This window comes from Gracilinanus agilis, chromosome 4, assembly GCF_016433145.1.
Source record: "Gracilinanus agilis isolate LMUSP501 chromosome 4, AgileGrace, whole genome shotgun sequence".
Lineage (NCBI taxonomy): Eukaryota > Metazoa > Chordata > Mammalia > Didelphimorphia > Didelphidae > Gracilinanus > Gracilinanus agilis.
In genome coordinates this window covers 156224802-156249059 of record NC_058133.1, presented here as the reverse complement: position 1 = coordinate 156249059, position 24258 = coordinate 156224802, and the positions used below count along the sequence as shown (strand labels likewise).

The 24258-nt window shown below is 37.7% G+C and overlaps 1 protein-coding gene across 1 annotated transcript in view; it reads left to right on the top strand.

Moving 5' to 3' along the window:
- The window catches only part of DISC1 (DISC1 scaffold protein), a 420969-nt gene that overhangs the window by 362059 nt on the left and 34652 nt on the right, over positions 1-24258 (top strand). Inside the window, exons 10-11 of the mRNA XM_044674988.1 lie at positions 2011-2025; positions 13696-13969. Coding sequence (XP_044530923.1) covers positions 2011-2025; positions 13696-13969 — 289 coding nt within the window. The remainder of the gene's footprint in view (positions 1-2010; positions 2026-13695; positions 13970-24258) is intronic.

Genomic DNA, 24258 nt, shown 5'->3' with positions numbered 1-24258 from the left:
AAAAATATGTGTATATATATATATATATATATATATATATATATATGTCAGCAAGTCAGCAAGTATTCTCTTCTTGAAACTTATCTCCAGTGGATACAGGACTTCACTTTTTTATCCTTTCTTTTAATCTTCCAGTTCCTTCTTCTAGGAATACTCTATTCTAAGAAGAAATCTTTAAAAAGAAAAAAAAAATGTCAGCAAAACTAACATATTAAACAAGGCTGCCATTATAAATAATGTTTCACTCCTGTATTCCCTGACTTCTGCAAAGAAGAGAGGGAAGGGTACATTCTAACAGAATTTATGAGTAATTTTTAACATTCTTCTCTCATCATCTTCCCCTAGTCAAGTCAGTCCTGTATGGTAGACGTGTGTTTCTATTTAGCTTTAATTCCTTCCCACATAACTATTTGGACTATATGTCTGTATGAGACAAGCTTTTATTATATACAGGTTCATTTTCCATCTTACTTTCTTGGCTTTCATTTCAGTGTAGCTCTGCCTGGGAAGCCATATTTCTAGGGGCAGAGAGAAAGAATTGTCTATTCCACCAACAGTGAGTGGCCAGTTTCTCTTTTCTTCTCATTGGAACTACTGGAAGTTATCCATGAGATAAGCTGTGATGCAATTTATGAGAAATGCTGTCTTCTTGTCTCGCTGCTGTTTCCCTTTAAAATTCTTTGGCTGCCCTTACATAAGCATATGTTTTCATTTATCAAAAGCTAAATGTAACTTTTGTATGTCTGCAATGCTCCTAATAGGAAGCTTGTTTCTCTGACTTCTAGCTTACACTGGGACAAAGTTGTGAGCCCCAGATGGCTACATTAAGGACTTTTGTGTGAACCAGAGAAATTTAGTCCACAAGTCAAACATTGAACAAATGCAGACAAAGTTGTCAAACTTAGAAAGAGGCTTCAGTGGGCAAATTCTTTTCCACGTATATTGCCAATCGACCCTTCTGAGGCAGAGTCCACACTGGCCAAGAGAAGTCTCTGTTAATCTACTATTTAAGGATTTTAATTGGTATAGACAGGTCTGTCTGAGTCATTCACCAGAAAAAGTTATTTCCCCTACTTACTATCATGCATATAGATTATTGCAGCAGTTGTCCTCATGGCATGAGCTAGGGATGCAAGAACAGTATGAGCTAATGTTATTTCTGGGGTGGATGAAAAGAATTGACTTCTGAAAAATAATATAATCAGCTTAAGTTTGCCTATCACTTTGCAATTTTTCTATCCTTTATCTCATTTGGTCTTCATAATTCCCCTCTAAAAGATTGGCAAGGTAGTTATTGTTAGCCCAAAGTTACGAATGAGGGAACAGACAAGAGTTAGATGATTTCTCCAGATCACAGAACCGAAACCAGAAAGAAGCCAGGTCTTCAGATTCATGATGTAAAGGAAAGAATTCTAGATTAGAGGCTTCGACAAATAGGTTCTAGTCTTGGTTCTGCCCCTAATTTTTGGTGTTACTTTCAGTAAATCACTGGTAATGTTTTCTCCTTCACTGTATTTTTACTTAATGATTAAAAAAAACTTCATGCAAAATGAATGTACAAAATGGCTATGTATAGATGGATAGATATACATATATTTATATGCAAACTTAGAGGATAGAGAACTGGTCTCAGAACTGGAAAGATAAGAGTTCAAGTCCTCCCCTCTGACATAGACTGGCTCTCTGACCCTTAGTAAATCATTTAACCTCTTAGGACTCTAGATAACTTTACTATAAGTTATAAAGAAAGAAGTTTTCTCATCAGGGAGTTCCTTATACCAGTGAAATAACAGATGTAGCCCACATACATATACATACCACATATGTATGTATACACACATACATGTATATAGCCATATGTGTATTTTGTGTTCATATTATTCTAGAAGAACCTAAATAAACTTATAAATTATTTATTAATCATGCAATATCTAGAGATTTTAGGAGCTATACTGATAACTGTTTTAGTCTAGTACTTAAAAGTATCTATCACAGTGATTCCCAAAGTAGGTGCTGCTGCCCCTGGTGGCTGCTGCAGCAATCCAATGGGATGGTGATAGCCACAGGTGCATTTATCTTTCCTATTAATTGCTATTAAAATAATAAAAAAAATAATTTCCATGGGGCTAAGTAATATTTTTTCTGGAAAGGAGGGCAGTAGACCAAAAAAGTTTGGGAACCACTGCAAGGGTTTTACTTCAGTGTATCACTATAAAATAATAACAATGAGAGTCAATATTCATATAGTACTTGACAAGCATTGTTTCATTTGTTCTTCACTATAACTCTATGAGCCTTTAAGTACTACAGTTTTTGTTGCCAGCTTACAAAAATGGAAAATGAGGCTCAGAGATTTTACAGAAATGTAAATCAATTTGTCCATAGCCATGCAGGTTGTGTGAGTCAGAGGCAAGCTGTTTAAGTCAGAAACCATGCCCCTCTTGACTTATGTCCAATATTTGTTTGCTTTTTCCACTACGTGAAAGCTATCCAGATCCTTGTAAATTCTTTGTCCCTCTCAAAATCATTTTATATTAATTTGCACTTACCAGTGGAAGTATACGTTGCCCCTTCCCCCATTCACTTGTAGAATGTAAACTCCTTGAGAGCAGGGACCATTTCATTTTTGGCCCAGTTCCTAGCAGAATACCTAAAATATAGTAGACACATAATGAATTTTCAACAAGCTGAACTGAGTTAAATTAAAGTGAAAAATATTTGTTGGTACCAGAACCAGATAAAAAAAAGTAAACTGGATAGACCTTTGGTCTCATTTGGAATACCAATAAAAAATTGCATTTGTTGGGACTGAATCTCCCATCTTGCTACTGTTTGATTTTTATTATTAATCTCAAGTTTGCCCATCTTTTTGCAGCATCTGTAACCTTTATCTTATTTGATCCTCAGAATTATCCTTTAAGGAGACTAGCTGGATAGTTCCTATTATTAGCCCACAATTACAAATGAGGAAGCCAACAAGAGGCTAAATGATTTTTAAGGTCCTAAAGCCAAGAAGAGAAGCCAGTTCTTCTGACTCTTGAAGTAACGGAAAGAATTCTAGACTAGAGGTCCAGATACATGGGTTCTATTCCTGGCTCAACTTCTAACTATTGGAATTATTTTCAGTAAATTATTTATTGTGGGTCTCAATTTCTTAATCTATAAACTGAGGAGGTTGGACTATATGACCCCTATGGTTGGTTCTAGCTCAAGTGATATGTCATGAATCCTAGTCTGGTATTCTTTCTGTTATATGCCTTTGCTTCCAAGTTATGGAAATTACCTTTCATGACAGTATTCAACTTCCATTTCTTATGTGCCTTCTTTATGAAGGCACTGTGCTAAGTCCTGGGAGGAAAAAACAAACAAAAATGAAACAGTCCATCCTCTGAAGGAGCATACATTCTTCTGCAAGGATCCAACTTATGCCTGGAGAAATAATACAAGATGATTTGAGGAGGTAGGAAAGGCATTAACTGAGGAAAATGAGCTAACGCCTCCAATAGGAGGTGTCCCCTAAACTAAGCCTTGAAGGCAGTTAAGGATTCTGAGAGGGAGATGGGAGGAGAGAATGCTTTTAGGCATAAGGAGCAGCTGGGGCAAAGAAAGCATAGTTAGGAAATGGAATATCAGTTCATGGACTCATCTAGTCTGAGTGGAATATAGAATGTGTGAAAGAACAATAATGTGAAATAAGCCTGGAAGGGAAGATTGAAGTCAGGTTATAGGGGGCCTTAAAACATCAATCTGAGGAGTTTTAAATTTTCTTCTAAGAGCAATAGAAAGGTACTAAAAGCTATGGAGCAAAAGGATGCCCATGCCCCTGATCTTGGCAATTGTGTAGATTAGAGAAGGGAAACTAGAAGTAATTATGCCAATTAGGAGGCTATTATAATTTTCCTAGTGACAGCTGATAAGGAACTAATAATCTAGATTGGTGACCATATGAGCCATGAGAAAGGGGATGGCTGTGACATGTTTAGAAAGTAGAATTATAGGTAGGAACATAGAGGATAAGGGAAGAATCAAGGATGAAGTCTGAAGTTACATATAAAAGTTACAAGGAGAATGGTGATACCTTTACTAGACTGGGAAAGTTTTAAAAAGGGAAGGTTAAAGGGCAAAAATATACTCTGTACTTCCCAAGTCCCTGGTCTATTTTAGTTAGATCATTCAAGAACTTCCCTAGATCCTTCATACATTTACATACCTTTTCAATTAAGTGACATTTTGGGAAGGGTGCTGGTGCTAAAGGAGACAATATCAAAAAAGCACCTCCCAATGGAAAATTATGTCAAATTTTTCTTTCGAGGGAAACAGTAAAAGTTGAAGAGTAACATTTAAATCTCTAAAAATAGCAGGTTTTTTGAATAGAAGATGAAGCGGATGTTGCCCAGGGAATGAAAAGGGCTTCAGGAACATCAGGACTATTTGTGCTTCAATTGTTTGCTGTGGAAAAGTTCAACACCAATGGGCCCATTAACATGCATATTTGATGTACTACTCCTCACTGTGGCTTAATAAAAAGAGTTAGTGTTCAGCATATACTGAATAAGTTCCCAAATGAAATAGCTTCAAAGTTTACAGGATCCAGAAATCAATCGTTGGGGTCATTTTTAAGGTCCCAAGGTCTCTCTACTACAAACACATCATGGTGGGTCTGATTATATCACATCTCCATTTAAAAAACATCAGTCATTTCCTTGTCATTTCCAATATCAAATATAACCCCCCCCATGTGGAATTTAAACTTTGTAACTTGGCCACTTCCTACCTTTGTAGTCTTCTTACTTTACTTCCCTGCACTTGCTCTTCAATCAAAGAAAGTTCTTGATGTTATTTCTCATACAAAGCACTCCATCTCCCAACTGAGCATTTTACATGGAATTTTCTTCCTTATTTTCTTTGTTCCTGGACTTCCTCTCAGAGCTTCTTAATCAAGGTGCTTTGTATTTAGATTGTTTGTACATAGTTGTTTACATGTTGTCTCCTCTATTAGACTGAATTGCATAGTTGTTTATAAGGGACTGTTTTGTTGTTGTTTCATTGTTGACTTTGTAGATGCTAGATGACAGTTTGACTGAAATCACTTGAGCTTTCTATGCCTCTGTTTCTTCATCAAAAATAAAGGGTTCAAATTAAACTAAATTATTACTAAGGTCCCTATTCACTTTCACTTTCCATAGTTCTTTCAGATCACCAATTCAGACACTGGTTCATTGTTTTTTGTTTTTTTAAATTTTCTTCTCTAACACTTTTGCTTAGAATTCATTTGCCTGAAACCGGTATAACAGCCCGAGTGTCACAAATTATTAATTGGAAAGAAGCTCAGAGGCTATTTAGTTCCAACTGTACTGGAACAATGCTTTCTTCAAAATTCCTAACAAATGGTCAACCATTAGAGACAGCCCCCATTCCACTTTGGGAAAGGGTTAGGTGCTGGAACATTTTCTTTTTTATCAAATTTAATGAAATTTCCATATATGGCTTCTTGATTAAAGAAATTAAATTCAATAAACATATACTAAGCACTTGTGATATAGAAGGCACCATGAAAGGCACAAAGTTGGGAAATGGCAATCTCTGTTTTCAGAGAGTTTGAGTGTAAAGTGGGTAGTGAATACAGAAATAAGTAGAGGAAACATGATATAGTGCATAGCTTTCCAATTTGAGTTCCAAAAATTGAATCCTGCCCCAGACACTATCTCTGTGACCCTAAGCCTCAATTTTTTCTTCTGTAAAATGGTAATAATAATAATAATGGTATCTTTCTCACAGAGTTGTGGTGAGGAGGAACAAATGAAAATGTATTTATGTATTTATAATACCTTGAAAATCTTTAAAACCTTTTATGAATGGTAATTAATATTATCTAGGAAGCTAGAGTGTCAGGTCTGGAGTCAAGAAGATATTTGCTAATTGTCTGAACTTGGCAGGAGCAGCTGGGTGGCTCAGTGGTTTGAGAGCCAGGCCTAGAGATGGGAAGTCCTAGGTTCAAATTTGACCTCAGACACTTCCTGACAGTGTGATTCTGGGCAAGTCACTTAGCCTAGCCCTTACCACTCTTCTGCCTCAGAACCAGTGCACAGTACTGATTTTAAGATGGAAGGTAAGGGTTTTTATTTTTAAAAGTTGTCTGATCCTGCGCAAGTCATATAACCCTATTGGCTTCAGTTGCCAATGAGCTAGAGAAGGAAATGGCAAATGACTCCAGTGTCTTTGCCAAAAAAAAGTCTACAAGAGTTCACAAAGAGCTGGACATGACTGAAGTGACTGACAAACCACAATTCTCATCTTTCCAATGGAGTATTATATTATTACCTATTATATTTATTGTTACATTATTCTTGTATTTATTGATGGGGGGTTTCACAATAGAATTGGTCCTAGGACAAGTAGCCAGACTGTTATGACTCCTTTAAATACAATGACCTATACAGTATCACACAGTAGCATAAAACGATGGCTTCTTTAAAAAAAAGTATTAGTCTATGCACTCATCCTCTGTAGACTCACCAATAGCATTGTTGGTATAATTCCAGTGGAAGACAGAACAACAAGGATAACATGCACTTCATCCTGTTCCCATGTAATGTTGATCTCTGGGCTTTGGAAGTTTTTTTTTCTATTTAGCTTGGAAAGGATGAGTTTTTGGGATGGTGCCATCCATTAAAAAATGCTGTCCTGATGTTTTTGTGGATTGATGTTGTGTTCAAGTGATTGTGGACAACAGTCTAGTCTGTGGTAATTATATGGTTTCAGGATAGTTTGTTGGTTGAGTTCTATTGTCATTATCATACTTCTGTTCAGTGGAGTTGAACTAGATATGATCCTAGGGCCAAGTCTCTGTGCTATTATTGTTCTTCAGCATTTCATGTCTGGTAACTCATTACATATGTTGATAAAATGATTGCTTTTTGCAACTAAATAAAAAAGTATTGGGATATGAGCCCAACTCATTTTGTAGGCTCACAAAAAGCATCTTCAGGATACTTAATAGCAAGCAAGACAGTGGAGATAATACGGACTTCATCCTGTTCCCCTACATCTCTGTATTTTGAAAGCTTTTAATTCTATGGAATTTGTAGGCTCACAGTATCATTTTGGTAACATCTATATAAAATACCAGTCATAAATTTTTATGGGTCAGTTTTATATTTAGGTGATTTGGGAGAATCTGTAATTCTGCTCTAATTTGAATTCAATTTGTTTTCAGAATCTTAAAGATACTTGAAGGTTTGTATTTCAACCACGGGGATTTGTCATCTATTGATTTATGAAACATGGTGAACTTAGTGTATATGATTTTTGCCACTAGATAATTTCTTTCTGGATATTCACTCTTAGATACTTAACATTAATTATTTCTATTATGGTTATAGTTATCATTACTATTATAACACAAGGATAAGTGAATGAGACAGTACTCTGAGAAATTTAGAAAGAGGGAGGTGATGCTCACCTGGATATGGAGTCAAGGAAATCTCGAATGAGGACGTGATATCTGATTGGGGTCTTGAGGGAAGTCAGGGACATAATAGAACTAGTGGAGACATTAGGAGTCAGATGAGGAAGAGAGGATGAATGAAGAAACTCGGGTCTTGGGAGAAAGGTGAGAGGCTTAAGCATGGTAAGTGACAGGGCTATGGTAATTTATTCTGAGTATGAGAGAATATATGAACAAGGTCATGAAGGTATGAAAGAGGAAGCTAATAGTTGATTTTTTGCTAGAGCATTGACTATATGAAAAGGGGGAAAGAGCTGGACAGGTAAGAGAAACTTCATATTGGAAGACCTTGGATGATGCAGTCAAAAGTTTAAATTCTTTTGCTTGGCTTCAGAGGGCATTAAAAGACTAATCCTTATGCTTTCTTGCTATTGTTGAGTTGTTTCAGTTGTGCCTGACTCTTGGTGACCCCATGTGTGCTTTTCTTGGCAAAGAAACTAGAGTGGTTTGCCATTTCCTTTTCCTGCTCATTTTATAGATGAGGAAACTGAGACAAACAGGGCGAAGTGATTTGCCCAGGGTCACAACAGGTAAGTGTTGAAGGCCAGATTTGAACTTAGGAAGATGAGTCTTCCTAATTTCAGGCTTGTCACTCCATTCACTGTATCACCTAAACTGCTCCAATAAAATCATAGACCTAAACCAAAACTGAAAAAAGAAACCCATTGTTTAAGGAATATTGGTTTTGAAGACCTTGGCTTTTGCAACAAGAATTTGAATCTCTGAAAGCACTTCAGTTTCCCAGATGTAAACCTTATCTAGTTTATTTTCTGTCCTCAGAATTCATCTAAGATGTACTGATGAATTATTTTTTAGTGGGGCTGACCAGGCAGTTAAATGTCAAAGTCTGGGCAATATAGATTTTTCATCTAGAATAATGGATGCAGGAGGCCTAATGTTCAAATATCATTCCCTTGTATCTTGTATCATACTTCTTTTCATGACTCTGGGCAAGATCCAGAACATCATCTTAGAGTCTCATTTCTTTTTTCGTTCCCCCCCCCCAAGAAGTATTTCTTTATTTCATTTTTATTGTCAGGCAAAACACAATTCCATATTGGACATTGTTGTAAGAGCAAATTCATATATAACCAAAACCCCAAGATAAAACCATAAATATTTCATTTTCTTGATTTGTAAAATGGAAAGCAACTTATTTAACTTCATAGTACTCCAGACCAGTTACTTTTGTGTTATTGTGAATTTCACTGAGAGGCAGAGTTGTATTTTGGGGTTCCGTGCAGGTCTTAAGCCTGATATCAAATTAACTTTCATTTGTGTGTATATGTAGGGATCAGGCCTGTGATTTCAACAATATAAGGAAAACCTAGTGGGGAAACCTCTTCTACCAACATAAATCAGCAATACTTCTGCAAATATAGTCTTAGAGAGTTGCCTGGAATATAGAGAAGTTGAGTGACTTGCTTGAGGTCAAACAATAGAGATAGAACTTGGCTCTAAGTCTTCTCTCTATTCATTACACCATTGTTGTTGAGTTGTCTTGTCCAACTCTTCATGACCCCATTTGGAGTTTTCTTGGCAAAGGCACTGAAATTGCTTGTCATTTTCTTCTCCAAGTTCATTTTATAGATGAGGCAACTAAGGCAAATGGGCTAAGTGACTTGCCCAGGGTCAACACAGCTAGTAAGTGTCTGATGCCAGATCTGAACTCATGAATTAGAGTCTTTCTGACTGAAGGTTTGGCACTCTATCTACTGAACCACGTAGTTCTCCATATTGCACCATGCTGCTTCATCATACTCATAGCTAGGATTTGTATACTGTTTCAGATATTCAGAATTCTTTCCATACATTATCTCATTTGATCCTTATAACAAAGTAGGTGCTACAGATATTACTGTTCTGATTTTTCAAATTGGGAAACTGAGGCCTGGCGAGTTTAAGTGACTTTCCAGAGTAATACACGTAATACATTTCAGTGGAGGGATTTAGACTCAAGTCTTCCTGATTTAAAATCTTAGGCTCTTTCTCTATAACCTACCATCTTTTAAAATATTAATATGTGCAGAACCTCACCATCAGTAGGAACAGAGTTTTAGAGTTGAAGGGACTTTCTAGCTCATATAAAGGAGGAAACCAAGACCCCATCATGTTAAGTAATTTGCCTGACATCACACTGGTAATGGATGCAGATCCATGGACTCTAATTATAGGGCAGTATTCTTTCTATTACACCACACTAGAAAACTTTCATTTAATCCTTTTTTGAAAGTTACCTTTCCACAATCCTAGCAAACATTTTCAGCATTTACCTATCATTTACCTCCTTGTTTAATGCCGGTTCATTGTGAATGGTCAGTCAAAATAATTTTTAATGCCCCTATCTTCCATTGTAGAATTATATATTTGTTCTAAGGCTGAAGGAATGGTTAGAGCTAGACAATAGGGTTTAAGTGACTTTCTTAGGGTCACGTAGCTAGGAAATGTCTGAGGTCAGATTTGAACCCAGGACTTTCCATCTCCAGGCCTAGTTCTTCTATTCATTGAGCCACCTAACTGCCCCTAAGAAAGTAAATTTTATAGTCAGATAAGTTTTTAAATTTTTGATATATTAATGGGAGAAATATCTTGTTCTCCCCTAAAATCCTACCTTAGCACAGAGATGACTACAATTCCCCACATCCATGTAATGTAGTAAAAGTTCTGGGAATTTGTCTTGGTTACTTGTCTAGTGACTTGTCTCACCAGCTAGAAAGACTTCAACACAGAGCCAATGAAAGTCTGTTCATCCGATATCTAAAGACTGATCTCCATAGGTTTGTTGGGGAAAATAATTCATAGAAAAAACCATGAGCTAAGTAAGTTATTAATTAAAATAAGAAAGCAGTTTCCCCCTGTAAATCAGAAAGATAAAGATGCCATCTGGTACAACACCCTCATTTTATAGAAGAGAAATCTAATATCCTAAGAGGATGGAGTAACTTGTCCAAAGTCACAAAGAGCAAGCAGGTAGCAGAGTTGGAATTTGATGCTGAATTTGGGGCCAGGATCCCAAATTCAGTTGCCCCTTTCATGACGTCATACTGCCTTATTATATGCCTGATGGTTACATTTGAGTCTTGACCAGCATCTCGCAAGAATTATTGTCTAGGCAAAAAAAAAAAAAGTTTATTTGGTTTATAGAGTAGAATGTTTATTGGATAGAGCATGATCTTTCACAGCAGCATCTGCCTTGGCTCTTCTGCCTTTTGTTAGCATAATTCCCTATTGGGATTCAAGCCACAGTCAGAAGATCTCATGGCATGTTTTACCTTGGACAAGCAATCCTATCCCAGTGAGCTAGCCAAGAGGCTAAATCTCTGTTACCCACACATGAACTCCTCCAGATATTGCTGCTTGAAGCTACAGCCCTGGCCATTGTACAGGGCATTGAAAATCCCCACCGTGGCTCTCCTAGCCCCAAGTAGCAGTGAGTCACTCATTTGAGGCATTTATTACTAACAACACAATTACTGTCCTATGCATGAAAAGCAAAGTTTCTAAAGAATGTGAAATCAACCACTATTTCGTTGAACAAAAACAGATGCAACAAGTTGAAATTTTAAAAAACCACAGCCTGAAGAAAGTATTAAGTAGGCCATCATAAAGCACTGTAATTTTGTAATTTTCTGCCTCTGTGTTTCTCTCACCATAGAGCACATAGCACCCTCCCCACCCCCTAATTATTTTGCAGAACCTTGGCTTGATGCAGCCAAGATGATGAGATGATTTTGGAGGCCTAACTTCAGCTTTTGTTCAAATAGCTGTAACTGCACGTATATCCCAAAATTCTGTTTATAACATGCCAGGCTTCCTCTAGGATTCCTTCCATCTTCCCTCCTCTCCAGAATAATTTCTGTCTTGAAGGCATAAAGTCAGAGTAATTAAGTGATTAGTAGCAAATTATTTACAGAAGGAACAGCTTTTTCTCTTTGAAAAAGTTGTCGGGAAACATAGCCGCACCCATCATTTCAGGGACAAAATCAATCCAATCCGATTAGTTCCAATTGAATTCCTACCATGTGTCGCTGTGTGTTGTTTGGAATATAAAAAAGCAAAAGTCACCATGTCTGCTTTCATGGAGCTTACAATCTAGTGCTGGGTAGAGTCTTGAATGCCTGAAGAGCAATATAAAAAAGTATATAATCAAGTGGTATACCCTGCATTATAGATGACAACTATAATGGTCATTTGGGCCTAAACCCCCTATCCTAGGATCAGAGAGGGAAGGCTCTTTAGACATGGCTAGCCCACTCCCATCCTTCAACAGCTCAGGAACCCTAGACCCTGATGGGTCTAGGAAGTGATTTACCCAAGATCACATCACTACTAAAAAGGAGAACCAAGATTCAAAATCAGGTCCTAGGACTCAATCTGTCACTTTTTTTCACCTCTAATAATATTATGTTTTTAATTCATGAAGTCATTCTTGGTTACTTTGTAGTAACTAACAAATATTTGTATGTAAATATATATACATATATATATACCCATATATATGTATGTATGTATTTATATTTGTTGTTGTCATTCATTATCATGTCTGATTCTACAATGACCCCATGGACTTGCCCATGCAGTTTTCTTGGCAAAGATATTGGGATGGTTTGCCATTTCCTTTTCTAGTGTGTCTCCATTTTCAGATGAGGAACTGAAGCCGATAGGGGTTAAGTAACATGCCCTGGATCACACAGCTAGTAAGTATTTGAGGCCAAATGTGAACTCATATCTTCCTGGCTCTAAGCCCAGTCTCTGTACACTACACCATTCAGCTGCCTTCTCTGTCTATGTATATATATATATATATATATATATATATATATATATATATAAACATATAAGATAGACAGATAGATGGATAAAGACATATAGGTAGATAAACATATAAATATGACAGAAAATAGATTTAGGCATATAGATAGATATGTATATACATATAAAATATATATAAAGTACTGCAATTTTGTCATTTTCTGCTACCTGAGGTTCGCCAAAGAGCACATAACACCCTACCCACCCCCATAGTAATTTGCAAAACCTTGGCTTATATAGCATCAGATGATTTGGAGACTTAATCTTGGTTTTTGTTCAGATAATCATAACGTATTCCAAAATTCTGCTTATAACATGCCAGGCCTCCTCCAGGATTCCTTCCATCTTCCTATAAAAATAAAGCAGACAAAGATATAGACAGATAGATTGCTATATGATAGATTGAAAGATACACAGACAGACAGACATATTATATAGACAGCAGATAAATAGATAGATGATAGGTAGGTAGATAGACAGACAGACAGATAGATATATGCTAGACAGACAGATAGATGGATGATAGGTAGATAGATTAACAGATAGATGGATGATAGATAGATGATAGATAGATGATAGATAGATAGATAGATAGATAGATAGATAGATAGATAGATAGATAGATAGATAGATAGATAGGTGGATGCTAGACAGACAGATAGATGGATGATAGGTAGATGATAGATAGATAGACAGATAGATAAATGGATGCTAGACAGATAAATAGATGGATGATAGATAGATAGATTAACAGACAGATGGATGATAGATAGATAGATGGATAGATAGATAGATAGATAGACAGAAAGATAGATAGAGATAAATAGATAGGCAGACATCTTTGTTTCAAGGAAAATCTTTGGGGTAAATAAAAAGAATTATACAACCCATCTTTTGGATGTCTTTTTTAAAAAGCTATTAGAAACCTTATGGAATTTCAAATTAACCATTTAATACTAACATACTACCATAATTCAGAAAATTTTGATATAAACAAAAAGTCAATCATAAATGAGCCTAACAATAAAAGCAGAATACTTTGAAGACAGACCACAGAAACATTAGCTATACTTGGAAGGAACCTTGGAGGCCATCTTTTCCAACCCCCTGATTTTATCGATTAGATAATTGAGTTATAGGATATTAAGGTAATTTGCCCAGGTCAGACTGCTATTAAGTATCAGAGGTATGATTTGAAATTAAGTAAACCCTCTTAGGGATCATTAGGCAGTCAGCCCTCTTCTGGAGTAGGGGAGCATAGGGTATGGACTTCATTTGACACTCACCCTATCATTCCTAATCTATCTGTGTGTGTGTGTGTGTGTGTGTGTGTGTGTGTGTGTGTTTCTTCATTGTCATCGTTTCAGCTCCAGGAGTCAGCTACTAGAAAGAGTGTGGGAAGCTGATTTGGAAGCTTGTCAGCTCTTCATCCAGGGTTTCCAACTTCAGGAGGCCAGCAGCTGTGCTTCGGAAGGAGAGGAGATTCGGATAAATGACTTAGAGATGACTACTCCTGCTCCTGCCCCTGCTGCATCTATCCTCCCCAGACCAACTTCAGAAGATGGGCTGAAACCCTTTTGTCAACCAGCTGAAGAGTGGCAGGCTATCCTGTACCCCACCATTCAGTGTGATGGCTGTGAACAGAAAGAGGTACCCAGATTTATCTAAGGCTCTTTACCAAATAGTTCTCCCAGGATGAGGTTTCTCCAGGAATATCAGGCTACTGTAATTCAGAGTTCCCAGTATAAAATGGGTTTTACATTAGGTTAAAAAAATCTGGTTCAGACACATCTTTTTTTTTTTAATTAAAATTTCTTCATTACAAACCTAACAAAAATCAGTCAATCACCAAGCATTTGTTAACTACCTGTTTGTGCGCCAAACTCTTTGTTAGATGCAGGATATACAAATAAATAGAAATGGAAATGAAATAATCCAGTTCTCAAGGAATTTTATAATCAGGAAGATAATAAGGGCATATTTACATACTTATCTATATACACACACATATAGATGTGTACTTATGCTTTATATATACATAATAAATCCAAGGTAATTAAATATAAAGAAGTTGAAGGGAGAGGGCACTAGCATTTAGGGGGAGTGAGAAAGGCTCTGTGTGAGAGATAGTGCTTGAGCTGTTTCTTGAAAGAAGAGAGGGATTCTTTGGGGCAGTGATGAGGATGGAAAATCCTTCAGGCATACAGTGTCTAGGACAAAAGTCCAGACAAGAGATGGATTCTTCTGTATAAGAAACATAGAGAAAAGACTAGTTTGGTCTCTCTTCTTGAAAAGGGGAAGGGATGAAGAGAGGAATGAAGATTTGAAGAGAGGAATGAAGATTAATATCCACTGAGACTGGAAAGATGGGTTAGAACCATCTATGGTTATGGTTATGAAGTGAAGAGGTGAAAGAAAACTATCTGCCTTGGATCTTTTAAAAACTTTATTTAAAGAAAAAACCCACCGTAGTTCTAAACTGAAATTAACTATCCCTGCTAAACCTTGAATCTTCTCAGATTCAGTTCCCTCCTAGGCGCAGGATTGGTCCAATTCAAGACCAATCCTGCGCCCGAAAGTAGGGGGCGTGGCCCTTCCTGTCACAGGATTGGTCCAATTCAAGACCAATTCCACACCAGGAAGTAGGGGCGTGGCCCCTTCCTATCACAGGATTGGTCCACTCAAAACCAATCCCACACCAGGAAGTAGTAGGGAGGGACCCCTGAGGCACAAGAGGGATGCAGTTCCGTAGCCACAACACTTTAAAACCCACTGAAGGGTTATAAAATTAAATTAGAGGCATTTCTATTATATCCTAGAGGCAATAAGGAGGCCCTGGAATCAATTGAGTATGGGAAGTGGATAGAGTGCCAGGCCTAGAGTCAGGAAGGCTCATCTTCCTGGGTTCAGTTCTGGCCTTAGGCACCTACTCGCTATGTAACCCTGGGCAAATTACTTAATCCTGTTTGCCTCAGTTTCTCACCTGAAAAATGAGCTAGAGAAGGAAATGGAAACCACTCCAGTATCTTTGCCAAGAAAACTCCAAATGGGACCACAAAGAAGTAGACACGACTGAAAATTACTGAACAACATATACAAAGAAAAACAGAAATAGAAAAATGTATGTGAAACTGAATCTCCATCTTGTACAGCTTCTTTTTTTTAAGGGCATGTTAAATTAGGCCTATCCTCCTTGTCTATGAACCCCTTCTGAACTTGCTTCTGCTCTTTTTTGGCTATTAATTTTTTTTTAATTTCATAAGCCTTACTTCCCATCTTAGAATAAATGCTCTGTATCCATTTCGAGGCAGAAGGATGAAAAGGACTAGGCAATGGGGGTTAAGTGACTTGCCCAGGGTTACATAGCTAGTAAGTGTATGGGGCCAGATTTGAACCCAGGAACTCTCTCCTGTCTCTAGTCCTGGCTCTGGATCCACTGACCTACCCAGCTGCCCCCTTTGAAAATGTTTTAAAATGTTTCATTGATGGTCTTTATAGTCTTTCTTTTGAAATCTATCATTCCTCTTGACTTCTCCCAACAACTCTTCCATTCCACAAAATGAAAGTTTTTCATTGTAACAAGTATGTACAGTTAAACAGAACAAATTCATGTATTGGCCTTGTCTGAAAATATGTGCCTCTTTCTGCACCTTCAGTCCCTCTCTTTGAAAAGTGGGTATAATTTATCTTCAAGTTTCTGGTCATTGCATTCATCAGAATTCTTTGGATGCATCTTTTGATTGTCTAGAAGGTATGTTTTAATAAAATTAAAGCGTGGATTAATGCGATCCTTTACTCTTCTCTAGATAAAAGAAAAAGCATTTCCCTCTCTGCCTTTCCTCTCTCCTCCCGCTGGGTGAATCATTTTTTAAAAATTTCATTAATTAATTTAGCATATTTTTCCATGGCTACATGATTCATGTTCTTTACCTCCCTTCTTCCCTCCCCTCTCCCATAGCCAACGAGCAATTTGGGTGAATCTTTAAAATGACTGGGCCATTGGATCTCTTTCCAATTTTAGTGCCATGGTAAGAAACTTCTACTTCCCTTGTGACTATATTTCTGGGTCTTTTGTGTATTCAAAGGAGTGGAGGCCAGGTAGAAAGTATGGTGAGGCTAAAGGGTCCTGATATTTTTACTTTTTACATGTTGCTTTTGACACTGAATGACCTGATTTATTGGAAGCATTTACAACCCACTAGTGATAAAATTCACAATATAAGGAAAGCAAGATATTGAATGAGGCCCATCCTGTCATAGCTCTCCCTTGCATGTGGGACCAGCAGGTCCTTCAAAGGTGCTCCTCTCTCTTTTTTTTCTTTAACAAAAGCAGATACTTGTTGATAGAAATGAAACGTATGATTAAAGGCAGTGTGATTTTCATAGCCATTGCATTTCGCCATTGGCAAATGGATACTTCGTTGTGCATTTGAAGTAATTCATTTTGTAAGAAAATCAGCCATTATCACACTCTGCAATGTCTGATGGTTTCATAAAATTAGACTCAAAATTGAGCAGTAGATGCTTTACATTTTTTTTTGTTAGCTGAATTATTGAACAGAAGTGTCCATCTCTGAAAGCTGACAAGTCACTTCTTCAAGGTTTGCCTCACACTATTGGGAAGTGACACCTGTAGCTAGCTATTTGTATTCTGTTCTATTCTATTTGTATTTGTAATCTGTGACAGATTAAAATGAGCCTTTTTAGAGGAATGAAAACCATTTTAAGTCTCACTTGGATAAGGTAGAGAAGCGCCCTAAAGAAAGAAGTGTGTAGAGGCAAGACTAAAGCTATTAAAGGCACTTATTAGAAACCCATCAAAAGAACCAGGAGAAGATGGGGAGCAAACACAGAGGGGGATGTAATATTGAATCTGTGACCATAGGAGATCATAGCATTGTTCAATTAAAAGTAGTGAGCTGAGTCTCTAGAGTTTAGTCTAATTCTCCAAAGAATCAGAATAGAATAATGTAATCAAAAGAGCATTGGAGAGGGCAGCTGGGTGGCTCTGTGGATTGACAGCCTGGCTGGAGGTCTTAAGTTTAAATCTGGTCTCAGACACTTCCCAACTGTGTGACCCTGGGCAAGTCACTTAATCCCCACTGCCTAGCCCTTACCACTCTTCTGCCTTGGAGCCAATAAATAGACTTGATTCTTAGAGGAAGGTGAGGATTTAAAACAAAACGAAGCAAAACAAAACAAAAGAGCCTTGGAATTGGTTTGAGCTGATACTGAGCCCCCTCAGTTTTATAGATGCTGTTTTTGATGTAGCTGCAGGGCAGGAAAAATACAAAGGAAAGGATAGTTCCTGTGTTTAAGAATCTAGCAGATAAAATAATATAGTCAATTGGTTGATAAACTAATTTAGCACCTCTTCCAGAGCCTAGGTGCTAAGAATTTGGGAATGCAAATAAGGAAAATACAATTCTTGCCTTCTAAGAGTTTATAACTCAATGGGGGTAAAAAAGGCAATTTAAAAAGTGGATAGAGAGGGAGGTATCCAGCTTTAGGACATAAGGAGAAGTTCAAAGGTGGGAAAAGAGGAGAGATGGCCCATCCTGAGCACCCTTGTTAAATAGAGGTTCTGGGAGGAGCTCTTTTCTCTGCTTTCCAATCAAAAGGACCAGAAGATACAGATAAGCTGTGAGTACCCAGGCTGAATCTTTCAGGGGATAACATTCCTGGGGTTATGAAGCCCAAAGGCATCTGGGTGGGAAATGGTCTACCATTATAACTCCCCCTACAGTTCTGGAGAGGGCTATAGAAGGAGGAGCTCACTTCTCCCATAGAGTATAAGGGAAGGGTTATATCTGGGTGAAGAAGAGAAGGGGAAAAGTCCTTGTAAAGGAGGTTAGAATTGCTTTTGCCATCTTACAAACCAGAGTAATCAAAACCCAGCAGATATTAAATCAGAAATCATTGGCTCAGGGACATTTCAGTGGTTGTAGGCCTCTCAAAAGCTTTTCTATTCTCTATGGCTTGTTTCCTCCGGAGACCAGAAGAACAAAGCCAAATAAGAGAGAACACTGAATAATGGAAAATTCAATTTGTATTTGGCTCACGGGATTCAAAAAGACTTAAGAAATGGAAGGGGAATGATAGCCAGGGGTCTTGTTCTAAAGCTGTTCTTGCTCTTCATGTTAATATTTGGAAGTAAGCATTTAGTCACTCAAAGGTAGTCTTATGGCTAAAATGTCTATAAAGTTTATTTTATTTTATTTTACTTAAGAACAACTCAAGTTTGGCAAGCCCCTGGTGGGTATAGCACCCCAGTTTTCTTTTCAAAGGGTTATGTCTGGAAAGCAATTAACCACAGCTTGTCTCCAAACTTCCAGGAAATAAGTTGATTCTTTTATGGGATTTCTGAAGGGAACTAAGCTTCCCTGGGCCTGACTAGTTTGGGAGGCAGCTTGGCAAAGCTGGAATCTGGCAGAGGATTTTGGTTTGAATCCCAACTGGCTCCATCATTTCCTCTCTGTGTGGCCATGGACAACTCACTAAACTTTTCTGGGTCTCCACTTCATCATTTGTGAGAAGGGGTTATGGTTGCATCAAGGTAAAGAAAATTCATTTTCAATTCTTTCATCTGTCACTTAAATTGCCTGAATGTTTCATAAACTCTCAGAGCCTCCCAGGAAACTCTCTAAGGCTCAAAGTTGTTGGTCTGCTTTGATAGGAGTCTTTACCAGAGACTCCTTCTATCAATGAAGTTACTTGTCTAAAATCAAACAAAAATAAACATATATGCATGCACGTGTGTATAAACATATACATGTAATGCATCTTTCCATATATGTATAATGTGCAGATATAAATATATATGTATATTGACCCCAAATAATTAAAACCTACTAAGACTTTTGGGACACCTTGAAATATATGATATATCAATGATACATGTATAACCCAGTGGACTTGCTTGTCAGCTTCGGGAGGGGGGAGAGAAGAGGGGAAGAAGAATAATCATGTAACCATGGAAAAATATTCTAAATGAATAAACAAATAAATAAATAAATAAAACAATGATATGTAAATATATGTAATATATATATCACATATATAATATACATATATATACACACACACACAAATAACATTTTAAGGCAGCTAGGTGGTATAATGGATACAGCACTGGACATGGAATCATAAAGACTCATCTTTATGAGTTCAAATCTGGCCTCAGAAATTTACTAGCCATGTGACCCCTGGGCAAAACACTTATCCTGTTTGCCTCAGGTTTCTTATCTATAAAAAGAGCCAGAGAAGGAAATGACAAACCACTCTAGTGTCTTTGCCAAGAAAACCCTCCAAAAGTCAGGCATGACTAAAAAAAAGACTCGACAACAATAGCAACATATAACAGTTTATATACATGGAATATATATATATATATATATAAAATGAAAGGAAAACAGAGAAGTGGCTGCAATTTTTTTTTTGGTTACAGCTCCTTTTCAATTTAAAGTCCTTTAGATTAGATTTAAAGGAGGCAACCCCCTCCCCCTCCCTCCCTTGACCGGTATATTCCATCCCTTACTGAGAGCCCATTATTCTTATAGTTTAATCTGTGGTTCCAAAAAAAAAGACCCAAAACCCTCATTCTCAAACACCAATCCTTTAAACTAGGTCTTCCCTTCCAAAATTTGTTTCCCCTTCTATAGACATTATCTTCAATTGTTAGCTAAGGCAAAAACTTTCCCCCTTAAATTCGCAGTTTCTTTCTAAGAACCTGTACACTTTAGTGCCTCATCTCTAAGATTTCTAGAAAGTGTAAAGGAAAAATAGGTTTAGGAATGAAGGGGATAAATTTAGTCTGATATATATTGAATTAGAGATAGAGGTTGATGGGGGGTAGCCATGCAGAACAGACCAAAGGGCAGTTAGTGATGGCAGGACAAGAGTTTTAGAGAGGGGTTGGAGCTGGATATATAACTTTGGGGAGTTATCTACACAGAGATAATGATATAGCCTGGAGAAGTACAGCAGAGCTCCACAGAAGAAACTATATAGAACAGAAAACCTAAGGCATAATCCTGGAGGTCACCTGTGTGGAGAAAGATGTTGAGCCAGCACAGAAAAGGTCATCATATTGGGGAGGACCAGGAAAGAGTAATGTCTAAGGAACTAAATTTAGTGCCGCAGTAGAGGCAACAACAACAACAGAAAAGGAGATGGGGACTTAGGAGAAATAAATAAACATTCCTGTTTCTTCCAGTTTAAACAATCTTGATCCTACTTTTATTTTATGGCTAGTAAAGATTTTTAAAAATGAGTTTCTGTTTTTCTGCTTTGTCCTCTTTATCTATTTCCCTTAACATCCTGGCATAGTTATTTGGTGTCTTCACCCATTTTACAGTTAGGTATGCCAAGACCAAGGGAGAGCTAGCAGTGGTACATAATGGCCCACAAGCTTGGGTTGGGCTGTGGAGTGAGCCTTACTGCCTCTGTGCTTGATCAGGTCCTTTCTTCCCTCCCCCCACATGGGATAGCTCTCTTTCATGCCTTTCCTCCAAGTGTCTCAAAGGGCTGGGCTGTGGAAGCAATCAGACGCCGTTGGCTCTGCTTTTTTGCCCTTGCAGATATTGCAAGGGGCTGGGATGGAGCTTGGGAAATTAAAGAACCAAGTTTCCCTTCTGCATAGTCTCTCTTTTGTATTTGTGGTCCTTCTGGTCACAATATCTACTTAAAGCTGTCTTTCCTGTCTCCTGCCTGCCTTGCCTTTGCTTTGATTACATAATAGACTCAGTTCACATTGTGCTTCAGGGACAGTGACATTCATTCTTCTTTCTTCCCAACCCTGCCTCACTCCCAACCCACTCCTAGCCAGGAATTCCTAGCAAAAAGTCCTTCTTACCTAGACCAAAAGGCATCCTGGGAAGAGACAGGAGTGGTCACTGGAGCATGATATTAGAGGAGCATGTGAAGAAAATCCTCTGTGTAACTGAACTACTAAATAAATAGTAAACAATCCATAAACAACCAGGCTTTATTTACCCAGATTCTTGACTACCCAAGGATTTTGGGGGTGAGGAAGGTCTTTAGAAAGGGAGAGGAAAGGGGATGGGGGTGGCAGCAGCTACAGTTTGCTCATTTCTCTCAGTAAGAGTGCCTGTAGTCAGCAAAAGAAGAATACCTCTCATTTCTGAGAAAGGAATTCCAAACCACAAAATACTTCTCTCTTCCTCACAAATGCCGACCTGGGTTCTAGTCCCCACTTCACTTACCAGCCATCAATCAATTTTTAATCACTTATTAAACAGCAACCTTGTGCCAGGTACTGGAATATGAAAACAAAATACAGAAAGAAAGAAAGAAAGAAAGAAAGAAAGAAAGAAAGAAAGAAAGAAAGGAAGAAAGAAAGGAAGGAAGGTCAGAAAGGCTTCACCAGAAATGTAGCCCCCCATAGGCATACCATAGGTGTGGGGGGGCTGTTTAGTTGGCCTCTCTGCTCCCATCCTAACGTCATGGTAATAATTTGCTGCTGTTTCCTTTGCCTGGAATAAGGGAAGGAAGTAAACTCCTCTGATCTGCTGGCATGCCTCCTCCAGGAGCCTGGAACCACTTTTATGGTCCTTAAACCATGGAGCACCGTGAATAACTGTGGCATTTCTATAGTTTAAAAATAGTTTAACATTTCTGATGAAAGTGGACAGGGCAGGGGGAGGAGGGAATTCTTAGCAACTACTTTTACCACTGAAAGAAATTTTGGCTGCCCAGGATCTATGGGCGAATTTCAGTAATCAATGACAGGATAGCTATGGATTGAATAAGAAGTACAGCATAGACAAAGCTTCCCAAGAGCTTATATTTTACTGAGGGATAGAACATGTGCATAATAATCATTGAGCCCAATTCAATTCAACAAACATTTATTATTAAGGGTCATTTCCAAGCTTGGCACTGCACTGGTTACAAAGATGGAAAATGTTAGTCACAGAAACACAAATTTAGGGCTAGAAGGGATCTCAGAAAACATTTAGTCCACCTTCCTCATTTTACAGAGGAGAAAACTAGATTTCAGAGTGACTGATTGCCCAAGGTCACATGGGCATTATTATTTGGCATAGTCTAAATTTGAATCTAGTTTTACTGACCTCAAATCCAGTTATCTTTACGTTGTTACAATGCTGCCTCCCACACCACCTTAATACATTTGTTCATTTACTGAGAACTCTGTCTCAATTAAGAATTTTTGTATTGATTGTGAGACATGGGAGATATTGGCATAGGACCATCCACCCTGGCATGCCCACATCAAAGTACGCACAGTGTTCTATGAACAAAGCATAATTTTAGTAGCTAAAACAATGTGAGGTGTGCAAATTTAGAGACATTTCTTTCCTAAATAATCATACAGGCCAGTTGTACCTGACCTGTGTCAGAGCCTTCTGAGTTTGTATTGGTCTGATCAGCCACAGTTGAATACACTGTGCATTCACCCCAACATTGGTGATGTCATTTTGGTCCTTTTCGAGTATGAAGGACAACTAACCAACTAACCACAATTTAATGGTTAGGGGGAGAGGAGGAGGAGGAGGGATAGGATATATATGAAAATATAATATACATTAGAATATTATGAGGCAAATGAAAAATCTGAAGCAAAACACAGTAAGTTCTGAAAAGGGAGACCATTTTCCTCTGGGGAAAAAAGGAAAATATTTAGAAACAAATTTATTCAATGATGATAAAAATAGCTAACATAATGCTTTAGGGTTTGCAAAACATTTTATAAATATTATCTCATTTTAACTTCACACCAACCCTGAGAAAGAAGTGTTATTATTATTCTCATTTTACAAATTAGGAAACTGAGGCAGACATTTCAGTGACTTGCCCAAGGTCACACAGCTAGAGAGTGTCTTCCTGACTCCAGGTCTAACTCTCATATCCAAGACAGTGATTGTGGAACCCTGAAGACCTTTCCAAATAGCAAGGTCTCCTTCCCAGGATTAGCTAAGACATATTCATTTTGTATCCCCCAAGGAATAAACCAACAATCAGTACCCTATCATGTCTACTGTTCATTAAGCTATAGTCAAATATTATGGAGGGCTATCAGACCAGACCTCTGAAAGCTGACTAATAATTATTATCCAGTTGGCCATTAGATCATCTATAACTTAAACTATAAGCAGGCACTAGACATAAGTTGGCAATGTATTTTTTTGATAAAGAATTTCATACATCCTATCCTATCCACTGTAAACTCTTCCATATTTCTTATTTTCTTTTAGCCTGCCCCACCACTCCCATCCCCATCTCTAGTATTCGAACTTCTGGTGATAGCAAATTAATGGCTAGTTGACTTTCTTTTTTTCCCATAGCATTCATTACATAATGTTGCTATTTTCCTCCTATATGGGGGAAAAAAACAGCCCCCTAAACACTCTTAGCTTCTCTTGTTATGGTAGTCCATCTTATCCTTTCATTAAGTCAATTGTTTTAGTTGTCTCCATGTCACAGAATGATCTTTTATTCTTTAAGAATATCTGAAATTTTGAGATATTAAACTTCCTAATGTGGTTCTCAAAATTGTTTGTGGTTGTGATGGCCAATCATTAAGAAAAAATCAACTTGGTATTTTCAGAAATACCCACTATCCTTCTCCCTGCAAGAAGCCGCAACATTAATCCCCCTCTCCCAAGGCATGTTATCTTAGCTCAGAAGAACCGTGTGATCCAAGTAGTAAATATTAAAATTTTAACAAAGGGGTATACTGGACTGTGAGTAAACTAGGGCATGTCTTTTAAGAAGAAAGAGCACTGTTTCCCTTAAATCTCCTAAATACTCTTTCCAAAACCATTGGAGATACAAATTTTATTTCTGTCTTAAATGCCAAAGATGAGCATCATTGAAGGTCAGTGTTTGATTCGATTTTCACAGTTTCTTTTTCATTAGTGCTGTAGCTATTTCTTAGCAACGGGTCAATGAGAATG